This window comes from Gopherus flavomarginatus, chromosome 14 (genome assembly GCF_025201925.1).
Source record: "Gopherus flavomarginatus isolate rGopFla2 chromosome 14, rGopFla2.mat.asm, whole genome shotgun sequence".
NCBI lineage: Eukaryota > Metazoa > Chordata > Testudines > Testudinidae > Gopherus > Gopherus flavomarginatus.
The window spans coordinates 5,872,756-5,887,717 of NC_066630.1; the positions used below are offsets into that span (position 1 = coordinate 5,872,756).

The 14,962-nt window shown below is 42.3% G+C and overlaps 1 protein-coding gene and 1 long non-coding RNA gene across 2 annotated transcripts in view; one reads left to right on the forward strand and one right to left on the reverse strand.

Annotated features, from left to right (window-relative positions):
* The window catches only part of BANP (BTG3 associated nuclear protein), a 262,228-nt gene that overhangs the window by 152,750 nt on the left and 94,516 nt on the right, over window positions 1-14,962 (reverse strand). Inside the window, exon 7 of the mRNA XM_050922613.1 lies at window positions 9,666-9,905. Within this exon, the coding sequence (XP_050778570.1) occupies window positions 9,666-9,905 (240 nt within the window). The remainder of the gene's footprint in view (window positions 1-9,665; window positions 9,906-14,962) is intronic.
* The window catches only part of LOC127034119 (uncharacterized), a 199,757-nt gene that overhangs the window by 36,424 nt on the left and 148,371 nt on the right, over window positions 1-14,962 (forward strand). The window lies entirely within an intron of this gene.

The following is a 14,962-nucleotide window of genomic DNA, read 5'->3' on the forward strand; positions in this document are numbered from 1 at the left end:
ACATACATCCCTTCATTTGAAAAAAGTGGCTTCTGCATGCTATACTTTTCAAAATATTTTCTATTAAATACAGATTTGGTTGGCTATTTTTTTCCCCAGAAAAAGAAAGGCAGGAAAATCTTTCCACTGATAAACTAGAAGATGAAACTTGTACCAAAAAGATCTCCATGATGACCTGAACTTGCTAGCTATGATTGGCATATGCTTCACTGATGACATTAGCTCTTCATGTAAGTTTAAAATAAACGCAGCACAGTATTACTGCACAGAGCAGCATCAAACTGCATATGGAGGACAATGATATGATTCAGTTCCCACCCTACTGCTGTACTTAGTTTTTGTTAGAGTTTAGGGAACAACATATCAGCAATAAAAGACAGCTGGTCTACAGACCGGTGAGGCCAAGAGAAGACAGCACTGCAGGGCTTCGCATTTCTTTCAGTGCATCTTTGATAAATTGTAGGGATGAAATCCTGGCCACGTTGAAGTCAATGGGAGTTTTATCCTTGACTTCAATGGGGACAGGCTTTCACCCTTGGTGTTTATGAATCATTATGAGGATTGCCAGGCATTCGGTTTTTGACCAGAATGCCCGGTTGAAAAGGAACCCTGGCGGCTCTGGTCAGAATCGCTGACTGCACCGTTAAAAGTCCGGCCGGTGGTGCAGCAGGCCTAAGGTAGGCTCCCTGCCTGCCCTGGCTCTCTGCGGCTCCTGGAAACAGCTGGCATGTCCAGGAACCGAGGCCAATGGGAACTGCAGGGACAGTGCCTGCGGGTGTTGGCAGTGGGCACCGCACAGAGCTGCTTAGCCCCCCCCCCCCCCCCCCCGAGCCTAGGAACCAGATATGCCAGCCACTTCCAGGATCCACGGGGAGCCAGGGCAGGCAGGGAGCCTGCCTTAGCCTCACTGTGCTGCTGACTGGGAGTCACCTGAGGTAAATGCTGCTCAGCTGGAGCTCACACCCTGAACCCCCTCCCACACCCTATCCTCCTGCCCGAGGTTGGAACCCTCTCCCGCACTCTAACTCCCTGCCAAAGCCTGCATCCCAACACTCTTCTCCAGCCCTGAGCCCCCTTCTGGAGCCTGCACACCCTTCCGCACTCCAAACCCCTGCCACAGCCTGAGGCCCCTCCTGCACCCAAACTCCCTTCCAGAGCCCACACCCCACCCCACCACACACCCCAGTCTCCTGCCCCAGCCCGAGTCTCCTCCTGCACCCAAACTCCCTCTCGGAGCCCGGGGCCCAGAATATCCACAGCTACTCGCTGAAATGGGACCTCAATTATGGGGAGTGGCTGGAGAGGGGCCTTGACCTGGTCTTGAGGCTTTCCCACTCTTTGGCATACCTCACAAGACCGGACATACTTGGCAACATCCTTGCCCATCCCCTCCCAGTGGAAGGACTTCCCCAACCGGTCCTTGGTTCTGTTCACCCCAGCATGGCCACTGGGATGATCATGGGCTAAGCTTAAGAGCTTTTCCCGGTACTTAGTTGGAACCACCAACTGTTTTTGCGGCTGCCATTCTTCCCGGTGTCCACCAGAAAGAATTTCCTTGTATAAAAGTCCTTGGTCTATAACAAACCGGGATCGATTAGAAGAGCTGAGAGGCGGTGGGGTGCTCCGTGCCGCCGCCCACGCTTTCTGAAGGCTGTCATCCGCTTCCTGCTCAGTCTGGAACTGTTCCCTTGAGGCTGGGGTCACCAGTTCTTCCTCAGACTGTGGACTTGGGCTTGGTCCCTCTGGAAGCGATGTAGGTGATGGGGTTGTTTCCGTTGCTGGTGAACCGCTCTCCGCTGGTGCACCTGAGGGTATTTCAGGCTCTGGCTGAGCCTTTTGGGTATGGCTGTCTGTCGCTTCTGCCAGTTTTGGCTCGCTGGCGCCCTCTGGCGTTGAGTTTGAAGATGTAGTTGCACTTGCTGGTGCTGGTTGTTGTTCCAGTTCCGGGCCTGGGACTGGAGATGCTGTGGCTGTTTCAGTGGTAGGCATGGAATCCGGGTCCACTACCTCTGTCTGGGTCTCTGGTAACACAGACGGGGCCTCTGTGGACGGCTCAGGAACAGGAATGGGTCTGGAAGCTTGCCTGGTTTGGCTACGTGTAACCATTCCCACTCTCTTGGCCCGCCTCACCTGGTTGGCCAAGTCTTCCCCCAGTAGCATGGGGATAGGATAATTGTCATAGACTGCAAAAGTCCACATTCCTGACCAGCCTTTGTACTGGACAGGCAGTTGAGCTGTAGGCAAGTCTACAGCTTGTGACATGAAGGGGTAAATTGTAACTTTGGCCTTTGGGTTGATGAATTTGGGGTCAACGAAGGATTGGTGGATAGCTGACACTTGTGCCCCCGTGTCTCTCCACGCAGTAACCTTCTTTCCGCCCACTCTCAAATTTTCCCTTCGCTCCAAGGGTATTTGAGAGGCATCCGGGCCTGGGGATCTTTGGTGTGATGGTGGTGTAATGAATTGCACTCGCATGGTGTTCTTGGGACACTTGGCCTTGATATGTCCCAGTTCATTACACTTAAAGCATCTTCCATCTGATGGGTCACTGGGCCGAGGTGAGTTACTGGAGACTGGTGAGGTTGAAGGGTAGGGTATCTGTGGCTTTACTTGGGTGGTATGTGGGGTCTTTGGCTGTCCTCGGTTGTAGGGTTTATGGTCTGTGTGCCCCTTGGGGTAATCGTTCCCCTTGACAGTAGCTTTCTTGCTTTCTGCCAGTTCCATCCATTTGGCTCCAATCTCCCCCGCCTCAGCGATATTCTTGGGGTTTCCATCTTGTATGTACCGTGTGATGTCTTCAGGAACACCATCCAAGAACTGCTCCATTTGTATGAGGAGGTTCAGTTCTTCCAAGGTTTGAATGTTGTTTCCTGTTAGCCAGGCCTCATAGTTTTTTGCAATGTAGTAGGCGTGTTTGGGAAATGACTCCTCTGGTTTCCACTTTTGGTTTCTGAAACGCCGACGGGCATGATCTGGGGTTATCCCCATCCTGTATCTGGCCTTGGTTTGAAAAAGTTTATAGTCATTCATTTGGTGCTTAGGCATTTCAGCTGCCACCTCTGCTAAAGGTCCACTGAGCTGTGACCTCAATTCTACCATGTACTGGTCTTCGGGAATCTTGTACCCAAGACAAGCTCTTTCAAAATTTTCCAAGAAGGCCTCGGTGTCATCACCTGCCTTGTAGGTGGGAAATTTCCTGTGCTGTGGAGCAATAATGGGCGATGGGTTGTTAGGATTGGCTGGAGTCTGTTGCTTAGCCTTTTCTAATTCCATGGCCTGTTGGTGGGCTTCCCTTTGGAGTTCTATCTGTCTCCTGTGGGCTGCCTCTTCTTCTGCTTGCTTCCTTCTATGGGCCACCTCTTCTTCTTCTTGCTTCCTTCTGTGGGCCAACTCTTCTTCTGCTTGCTTCCTTCGGTGGGCCACCTCTTCTTCTTCTATTTTTCTTTTGTGTGCTGCCTCTTTGATTTGTTCTTCTCTTTCTTTCATCTCCATTTGTCGCCTGTGTTCAGCTTCTTTGAATTGCTCTTCGGCCTTAATTTTTGCCTTAGAAGTCATGGTTCCTGTTTTCTTGTGTTGGGGTGCCCTCCGGTGTTTATCTTCTGAACTGCAGGTTCTGTTGCCTCCTGAAGTCTGCCTAGCAACAGTGCTTTTTTCCTTTTCTCTCTCTAGCTAATGTTCAATGAAAGTAAACCTGAAAAACCACTTTATTTGCATTCATATAGTGCTGGTATGACTCTCAATGGGAGTGCTATTGCATGACAAAAGACTGTTAATAGTCTGGTAATGGCTTCTTGCTTACCATGCAAGCCACAAACTGCCAGAGAGAGCAGAAAAAAAAAATTCTCTCTGGTTCCCTTTTAAAACCAAACTGTTCCTCTCTGCTAAAAAGCCCTTAGCAGAGAAGAGAAAAATATAATATTCCTACTGGCTTCTGGATTCTGTCTATTCCCAACCGCTGCTACACCATGACATAACCTTAGTCCCAGATTTGGACCTTAGCGTCCAAAATATGGGGGTTAGCATGAAAACCTCCAAGCTTAGTTACCAGCTTGGACCTGGTACCTGCTGCCACCACCCAAAAAATTAGAGTGTTTTGGGGCACTCTGGTCCCTCTGAAAAACCTTCCCTGGGGACCCCAAGACCCAAATCCCTTGAGTCTCACAACAAAGGGAAATAATCCTTTTTCCCTTCCCCCCTCCAGGTGCTCCTGGAGAGATACACAGACACAAGCTCTGTGAATTCAAACAGAGTGAATCTCCCTCTCTGTTCCCAATCCTGGAAACAAAAAGTACTTTCCTATTCCCCCAGAGGGAATGCAAAGTCAGGCTAGCCACTTCAACACACACAGATCTCCCCTGATTTCTTCCTCCCACCAATTCCCTGGTGAGTACAGACTCAATTTCCCTGCAGTAAAGAAAAACTCCAACAGGTCTTAAAAGAAAGCTTTATATAAAAAGAAAGAAAAATAAGTACAAATGTTCTCTCTGTATTAAGATGACACAATACAGGGCAATTTGCTTAAAAGAATATTGAATAAACAGCCTTATTCCAAAAGAATACAAATCAAAGCACTCCAGCACTTATATTCATGCAAATACCAAAGAAAAGAAACCATAGAACTTACTATCTGATCTCTTTGTCCTTACACTTGGAAACAGAAGACTAGAAAAAAGAAACTACTTCTCCAAAGCTCAGAGAAAGCAGGCAGCCAGAAAACAAAGACACAGAGACTAAATTCCCTCCAAGTTGAAAAAATCCGGTTTCCTGATTGGTCCTCTGGTCAGGTGCTTCAGGTGAAAGAGACATTAACCCTTAGCTATCTGTTTATGACAGAGCCTGCACACCCTTCCGCACTCCAAACCCCTGCCACAGCCTGAGGCCCCTCCTGCACCCAAACTCCCTTCCAGAGCCCACACCCCACCCCACCACACACCCCAGTCTCCTGCCCCAGCCCGAGTCTCCTCCTGCACCCAAACTCCCTCTCGGAGCCCGCACCCCACACTCCCTCCCGCACCCGAACCCCCTTCCCCAGCCCTTAGCCCACTCCCGCACTCCAAACCCCTCGGCTCCAGTCCAGAGACCCCTCCTGCACCCCAAACACCTCATCTCCAGCCCCACCCCAGAGCCCAGCCCCAGCCAGAACCCTCCCCCACACACACCTCGACCCGCTGCCCTAGCCCCCTCCTGCACTTTGAACCCCTCATTTCTGGCCCCACCCCAGAGCCTGCACCCTCAGCTGGAGCCCACACTCCCTCCGGCACCCCAACCCCTGCCCCAGCCCAGTGAAAATGAGTGAGGGTGGGGGAGAGTGAGCGACAGAGGGGAGATGGAGTGAGTGGGGGCATGGCCTCAGAGACGGAGTGGTGCAGTGGCAAGGCCTCGGAGAAGGGGCAGTGTGGGGTCGGGGCATAGGGGAAGGGGCAGGGCAGGGGCAGGGCAAGGATGTTCGGTTTTGCGCGATTAGAAAGTTAGCAACCCTAGTCATTACAGATATGCAGTCACCCACATGCTCACTTACATGACAGACAATTAATAAACAAGCTACCAAAAGGAAATTTCATTTTCACTCACTTATTACCAGTGATGATATGAAATCATTACAGCTGAGCCAGTCACATTAATATTGGACCCCTTTTTAGAAAGGTTACTTGGTCCCCTCGCCCCGATTCAGTGCTGTAGTAATTTTATGATGCCTCGGCTATGTTATTTTAAGCCTCACTAACTACACAATCACTTTCAGATTCTCTAAACACACTGTATGTGGGTATTCTTGCAACAGTCTATATTTAGAGAGTGTATTTTTCTTTTGATGCATGGGGATTTGTTCCAGAACAAAGGCAACACGTTAGCCGAGATACTGAGTGAAGCCAATAGACCTCTGTTTTAGATGCTGTAAGTACCCCTAACTTCAATCAATGCTACTTTTACAAAGAATCTCCCTTTTAAATTATATCAGCTTAGTCGTATAGTGCCAATATGATCACACTTTCACTTAAGGAGCCTCATTTTCAAAAGCCTGCTTTGCATATACAAATCTGGTAACTGCACATACAAACAGCACTTAGGGCTACAATAATCCGATTTGCACACCTCAATTTAGGGGGTTGCATGTGCACTTTTTGCAAGCACGCTGCTTCCCACCCCACTTCATTTTATGAACAAATTTTCAAACAAAACCTATTTAGCCTTATAAAAACTTGTGAAAATAATAGTGTTACACGCAGTAACCTAGAAAAGTACCATTTACGCTGCATAAGTATCTGAAGAGGTCTCCAAAATTTGCAAGAACAAAATTATCTGTAGGTCTTATTAGCCCTTACAGAGCCATCAACACATTTTTAACATGATCAAACACCACTGTGAAAGCCTTTGAAGGCTTCTGTTTCCCTTACAGAGTGAACCAATGATAGGCCACAACGCAGCAAGTCCAACAGGATATTTCTAGTTTAGCCCACTGGTCCCCACCACAGTAGTCAGGTGACATCACCATCAACAAAATGAGGCCATTAGGAGCGTACTTCCCAAACTCAGTCCAGCCTGAAGAAGGAACAGTGCTATCAGGCTCATTAGCAATCACTTTCCACAGATTTTCTCCATGTAACTCTGTATTGCACTAGCAGAAATATAATGATGCAGTATTGAATTCCTCAGAAAAATTAAAACAGCTCTAAATGGTGCTTTTGTAGCCTATAGAGCTTGTTTCAATCAGGAATGTTGCTCATTTTTTTCAATGGTTCCCCATATAGTTCCACGTTAACATTAGTATTTTTGTATACTTAAGACCAGTGGTTTTCAAAGTTTTGTAGGCTGCATACTTCTTTTCAAATAATGTAGTCTACCATGTACCCCCATCTGAGATAGGGTCAGAATATATCTATGATCAGATTGCCAAGTCTTACTAAATTAAATGCATTATCCAGCATTACAGGATTTTTCTCACTTACCCCCGACAAGAGCTCACACACTCCTAGGGGTATAAGTACCCCACTTTGAAAACCACTGCTTTAGACAGTATGGATAGCAAAGGTACCCGATATGTGCTATAGCTTGTGTCAGGATTTCAACTATTCAGAAGGCATTTGCAGGTTTACCTTGCCTGAAATGTAAACTGTAAACTATGCTTATAAAGTCAACTTGGCTGCTGTCATCAAACAATTGGTTGAGTAATCTCCTGCTAGTAACCATAATGTCATATCAGCATGGTGCCTACTGCTTACTCAAACCGTCAGGCTGTCCATCACCCATGTCTAAGAACATTTCAGACACTTTATGTACCATAATCTACTTCCCACAGCATCTTAGTTACTCATAAAGCTACAGAAAAAAACTGTCTATATCCCTAATATACATTGCAACACTGTGACAGCCTCCTAACACTCATCCTGACAAGGAGAGACAATATGAACCATAGTGCTTTATCATCCAAAGAGTTCCTATCTTGAATCCACACACTTTATGGTATTTAACTTTTCCCTAAAGTAGAGAAACATTTGTGTGAACTGCAGTGAGCCTGCTACAATTTCCTTCATCTCAATTTGAGTGAGATCCACCCTTTGAAATGATACATACTGATAAAAAATAAAATGAGTTTGTTCCATTGAATGTATAGACAATCCACACTCCCCATTTGTTTCCAACAGGTCAAAACTGAGATCCAAGCTCATATTATTTTGATTACGTGAACTGTATTTATATTTCTAACAAAAACAAGTGGATTTTTTTTTCGTTATTTCAGTTATCACCATGGTTGGTATTTCTCAACTAGAAATGTGCTACATTTGGTATGCTCTGTGCCTTTGAACTAGTATGAACTCAGAGTGGCTTCCTAAACCAAAAAAGAGAACCCGAGACATTTCTAGGAAACACCCACTGCAGACTAATTTAAATTGGTCCTTTAGGATCCTCCCCTAAATAGAAGCTAAGAAAACATCTGTCTGGTGGCAACAGCAACAAAAAACACACCCAACTCTCACAGAATGTAATTTAATTTGATCATTTGGGATAGCTGAGTACAATTCTAATGTTACTTCTAATGTTTTCATGACTTAAAAAACAAATCCAGAATTTGAATATTCACCAAGACTATTCTCCATAAATGTCTTTCTACTCAGCCTACCATGGGCTATGAGAAACTTGGTGAAAACTGTCATGATATAACAAGAATCTTTAAAACCTGCAATTCTCTATGTTTCCAGATCCTATCATTACGCTTCCGACCACAGTAAATTGAGAGAAGCATTTTAGTTTCTATGTGGTGTTTCTAAGGACTGATCCACCTGCCTCCTACACTACAGCAGCATAAGATCTATACCCACAACATGTTTCTAAATAAGATAATTGGCCTAATCCTGCTATCAATGAAGTCAAGATAAGTGTTTTCAATTATTTCAGTGAGAAAAGGATTGGGCCCAATATAAATGGACAGTCTCAGCCCAGCTCTTTGGAAGACCATTGTGCAATACACACTTCAGCACCACTGTAGGAGCAATTTCAAACATCCTCTCTGTTTCACCATGCCACCTACATTCAGCTGTCTGTCCGAAGAGGGAGACTGGCAGAAACAGGGAGGCAGAGCATTGTCTACAACTCACCTGAAGGGAAATACATCTGAGCTGACTCCTGAACACGTTTTGAATTTGATGCATTTTTTGTCCAGGTTTTCCATGACGGCAAGTTCTGGAATCTACTGTCACACAGAATGCTAGCGAGGTTTCCCGAGGATTAGCTAGTATGCTCAATGTTACATGGGGGATTAGCATAAAAGTCTGTTACAAAAATAACTGAAGAAGTAACATAATGAAGTTACTTTTTAGAGCAGAACCACACTTCACAAAACATAGATATTAGAAAAATGAATTTGGACCATGACTTGTTATAATGTGCTGTAGTTCTTTAGAGCTAAACCCTCCACATAAAAATATACTATTTAAAAATAAACATGCAGACCAAAATAACTGTAGAGTAAAGGAGGAGTTGGTCAGATTGATGCATGACCTGCCTGACCATATCTGTAGACTTGGGCTGCTGCCTAGAATAATGTTACCAGGTCGGCCAATCATCTTTCGGGGATTGTACTTCCTATAGTGAGATTCAAAATGGAACCACAAAAAATACAGAGCATGGAGCAGATAATGCAATATCTGAGCAACAAGCAGGTGGAAGTGATTAGCTACATTAATGACTGCACATCGGTGCCACAGCAATGGAAGCTTTATTCATACAGAGATTAGACTAAATAAATTAGAGGCATAGATGACACCAGAATAAATAAAATGGACCCCACTCTTATTTCAGTAAAGGGCAATCAACATTGTATCTAATGTGTGATGTCCAAAGGACAATTTAATTACTATGGGCTGTTGGTTTTTGGGGGAGGGGGAAGAAGACCAGAGAGGGGGAGAAGGAAAGGCAGGATTGGAGTCAAGAGATGCATACTCCTCGCTGTTTATAAAAATACCTGAGCAGGTTATAACATTAGCCGTTACTGAGCAGGCCTACCCAAAATTATTGAGACAAATATACCAAAAAAGGAACGTGCATGAACATTTTAGAACACTTGGTTCTAAAGATTTAGCTCTGTTGGTCTCTTTTGCTCTCAACTGTCAGACAAAGCAGATGGAAATCTCTTTATACAGCACAAGATCAGACACTTCCGTTATACTCACAGCGAATGCCATAAATCATGAGAGGATCAAGCTGCTTCTTCCCATGCTTCCCTTGCCCTGAAAGGTTGGAGATGGCCTGAATTTCCCGGTGGAAGAGGTAATCTAGCAACGTCAGTGCCATCTTCTCAGCTGTGCGGCAGTTGGTGCTGATATGCAGCATATCAGCTGGGGTGATGGGGCAACGGACTCGCATCTCAGGATTGTTTTCATCTCCAAGCCATGTCCCATTGGGGTAATCCTCTAAAAACAGAAAACGAGGAAATTCTAAGTGATGGCACAGGCTGCAAGAGTTATATCTAAAATGTATAAATATCATCAGCTCTTCCTATTTTCTTTATGTCCTCCATTAACTTGTTTCAAAGCTCTAAGTGACTGGCTGGCTCACAAGATTTGTAATGGATTAAGAGTGTTTATCCAACCCACATCAGCAGTGACCAAAAGTGGTTACCATTAACAGCTGTTCTTTGGCCTGCAAAAAATGAGCAATTGGTCTTGGTCCAGACATCCAATTCACAAATGAAATTAAACAGTCTCTGAAGAGGCCAATGAGCAAAAGAACACAGAAAATCTTCTCACCCTCAGTTGTGCTCGTTCAGCCCCCTCAAGATAAGGATCAGGGCATGTTTGTGGGGTAAGGAAGCTGAGATCTTAAAGTGAGCCACTTTTCTGGTAAGGCTTGTCCCGCCAACCTCATTCATTTGAATCACAATTTTCCCCTTAAGCAATGCAACAAGATGAACTTAATCAAGGCTGACAATTTGAGAAAATAAATAATTAGTGATGAGGGGTAATTTCCTTGATGAATTACTTAAGGGGTTTACCAAGGACAATTATTCAACTGTAGCTGAAGATCCCAAATGAAACTTTGTTTTGTTTTTTGTTTCAGACTTACTGAACGGTAGTCTGCATTATTTCCTAAACACGTCATTTACCAAAGGACCAGCCCCAGCACTGAGAATGAATCACCATTCCTCTCTCTAGTTTCTCTTTCCTCCTGGTCAAAGGTGAGCTCATTAGCTGAAGAAAATGTATTCATTATACTGGCTTCCAGCACCATACCTGGCTTATATTGTATTCAGAAGACCGTGGATTTTGCTCTTGCTCTGGCCTCTCATGGTTTGGGAAAATAAATACTCATTTTAAGCTAAGGGAAGCACTGAATTCTTAATAGAAATAAAATTTTGTTGGCAATGCCAGATGTCTGTGAATTCAAGCCACTAATCACAAATTGGACTAAAGTATCAGAGGGGTAGCCGTGTTAGTCTGGATCTGTAAAAGCAGCAAAGAATCCTGTGGCACCTTATAGACTAACAGACGATTTGGAGCATGAGCTTTCGTGGGTGAATATGATGCATCTGAAGAAGTGGGTATTCACCCACGAAAGCTCATGCTCCAAATCGTCTGTTAGTCTATAAGGTGCCACAGGATTCTTTGCTGCTTTTACAAATTGGACTAAAGTTCAGTGTGGACACCAGAGTCACACCTGGAGTGTGGGATACAGCTGCAAGGAAACGTACAGTCCCTTTGGGTGAGATGCTAAGCCAGGCTGAGTTTGCTGGTTCCAGTTAAAATGAAATTTCCTATAACAATCTTGACAATATATTGGGAATAACCCAGTGGTCAAGCTTAACATTTCAATAATGACTGACACAGACTGTATGGATTTAATTTCAATGTTCACACAGCTTTGTGGGGTAAAGGGCATAAAGACTGCTGACTTGGGATTCATGCCATTCATTCATGCTATGCTAGCATTGTATTGCTTTTGTACATATTTTCAAAAAGTGGTATAAATATGACACAGATCTTTTAACTATATGGTTTATTTTTTTTAAGACATGCATGTAGTGAAGTACTCTGGTATATACAAAGGCACAAATGCCTGTTTTTCATAATCATCCTATTCATCTGCTAACCATGACAAAGTTCACATGAATGAGCACTTTTCAAGATGAATAGGCTTATGTGACCCCTGAAAAAGCAATATCTTTATTTCCAGCTATCGGATTGTGTTAGTCTGCATTCTGTTAGATTATATTCCAGAAGCAAGCAATAAGAAAGAAACTCACACTCTAAAGAATGCTTTTGAGACAAGATCTCTGGGACTGACTGATAAAGCAAGTATCAGATCCAAGTTTATTGCAATGAATAGTGATAATATTAAGTAAATGTTAAATTATACAGTATTGATACAGAAATCTCAAACGGTCATATATTTGTAAGTAAAGGCAAATATCTACCTCCATACATAAACCATTATTGTTATATCAAACTATTGTAGAGCATCAAAATGTGAGCATAATGTAATGTTATAATTATATTTTTAATTTAGAAAAATCTGATTTTCCCTAATGAATTTGCTTGTTTCTTACATTTCTATCACTGCTCTAGAAAAATGAAGAACCCTAATTGTTTTTGTTCATAATTTTTTTTTAAATACCCAACCTGCAGTGCATTAGTTACACTTTGCAATGTGCAAGATGGCATCTGCGCGATTTGGTAGGGAAGTCAATTGCTCAGATTGATTATAACTTGTTCAGAATGCAACTATTCCTGGCATTTAACAAGATTTGAAAAAAATATCCTGCTACTAATGATCAAACAGGACACACCAGGCAAAGCAGAGAAATGACTGTATGGCTGTGTTAGTTTTCCAATATAAATCCTATGTTTTTTCCATTCACAGAATAATGCAAGTTTACAAGTAGTACTGATTACTGAAGTTACAACTTTTACTATGTGTAATTCTACTTTTGTTACTTACAGTTTGGGAAAGAATACAGCACTTGATTGTGCTGACCTATACAGTAAGCCCTGCATAACCGTTTCAGCTCTTGCATTCACATTGTACTTTCAAAATATTACAATAGATTCTGCCTTTGCCTCTATATCCCATAGCAGGAGGACTGGTAAATGTGAAATTCACCAAACAAAAAATGGCTTGTGTGGAACCTTCAATTGCCCTTTTACATTTCTACTCAATGTTTACAGCAATTCTTTGATTCAATCCAAACAAAATTGTCTTGAATGTGTCAGGCTATTGCATTTCTCTGTGTTGGAGTGCTGCCTTTGAAATGAAAACCCTTCTGGAGACTGATAGACATTTGGAAATGGTACCAAAGTGCTCCCAGTGATGAGAGATCAGTGGGTTAAAACAGCCTAGTATTTCTGCAAAGAAATTAAACTGACAGTATAATTAGTTTTCCTTTATTCAACTCCCAATAATTAATAGGGAAATTGCATCTCAGAATATATAGCAACCAAAGTATCTTCTGTTTTTATGAGGAGAAATTATCCAGAAGCTTTTTTTCCTGAATACAATGCACTTACAGTACACAGAGGAGATACAGAAAACACACAAATATCTAAAGACAAATCAACATGTCATACTATCTTTAAACCAACAATACAAGAAAAACTGAAAAACCCAGGAAAGAATTATCTTAAAGCTGAAGTGTTTTCAAGTTTGACTAGAGCTTACCCAAAGTGTAATTGAATCTAATTTCCACAACTATGCCAAAATATAAAGAAAAACAAATAACGTGGTGGAATTTTTTTCTGTAATCTGTGACAACAGATAATGTTACTTCTAAAATTCTGAATAACGATGATATCAATCACCAGCATTTCCTCTGTGGGTTGGGCACAGTTTTTTAATAATATAAGAAATTCAACTGTAGTACTGATTTGTTAAACTTTTTAACTGAATTGTTCATTTATATTTCATTTATATATTATTATAAGTTTCTGTTGCTTAACAGGTCATTTGTGGAGTTTTCTGCCTTCTCTTAGAAAAACATCTATGTTTCCTTTCCTTATTTTAAAAAATAGAAAATATTTATTATTTTCATACCAGTGATCCCTGTAAGTACAATATTATTTCAGAACCACAAAGTATATTGTGAAAAAGTTGCTACAATATTGTAGCACTTTTAAAATTTATTTTAGTGTTTCAGGGCCTTATATCTTTAATAAAAGTATACATAAAAATTCACGTATTGAAATCTTTAACATTACAAAATACATTAACTAGACATTTCAAAGGGTTTGCCAACCATTCAGATACAGGATACACATATGAGTTTGCAGTTTAGGCTACATATACATATAATATTGCTATACTAAGCCCCAATTCTGAAAAGCTTTAAATTAACTTTCAGTTCAATGGTACTATTCACATGTTTTAAATTAAGCTCATGCATAAGTCTCTGCAAGATCAGGGGAATAATTAGCTAGCATATGTGTTACATTCACACTGTATGAAGGCAATATAGCTACAAAGTATCCTTATTATACACATATGCATTATTATTTATACAGTATCATAGATGTAACAGGCACTTTACCCATAGAAAATAAGACAAGGTCCCAGCCCCAAGGAGTTTACAATCCATTTTCATTATTTTTACTTACTTCATCTGTCAAGGTCTGATATGCAAGTGGTAGAGGAGAACATGAGTAAAGGTTAATGGTGGAAGAATCATAAAAACAGTGGAGTTTTCAGAGAGGATTAGAGGTCAGGGAGGTTGCCAGCCACATGGGAGTTAAGTGTCTATTCCAGTGGCATGGAAGAAAGAATGAGGGAATGGAGCAATCAAAAGAAGAATGAAGGCCAGTGGAGTTGGAATGGAGGGGGTTCAGAGGGGAATGATTCTGGCACACAAATACTACAGAGGTAGGCAGTTTAGATTAAAAGACAGATTTTCAGTTCCCAGCACTGACTGCACTCTAGCTGCAGGAACTACACATCCAATTAACCAATTACACTGCTCTACAGCCAAAATGCTTCTGAAATAAATGTAGCCCAACTTTACTAATTCCGGGTCACTGAGAATGAAAATGATGTTTAAAATTGTTGATTGGCTCTAGTTTTCAAGATATGCTATTGGGTCAGTATATACGACCCTTGACTTGGGAATGGCGGAGGATAAGTGAGTTATAAAGGGAAGGGATCTCAATTTAAACCAGAAATGACTAAAATACATCTTTGACTGGATCTATGAATAAATCTATGACTGGGTTTGGACAATACAAGTAGGCAAAACAATGAATGATGCAATCTGAAGCTGGTATTGCATCATACATGATATGAAATGCATCATGTTATTCCTAGAAGTCATGGATGATGCAATCATAACGAAGCTTACATCACTCTGCTGAACAAATTGCCCTATATCAGCTCTAGAAATCATACAGTGTCGTGCTCTCTTATTTGTCAGTGTTTGATTTTGCAAAGGGACACATTTCTGTTTAGTCAAAGTGAGCAGAGATGCCTCGTACTTGTGTGAACAGTGCAG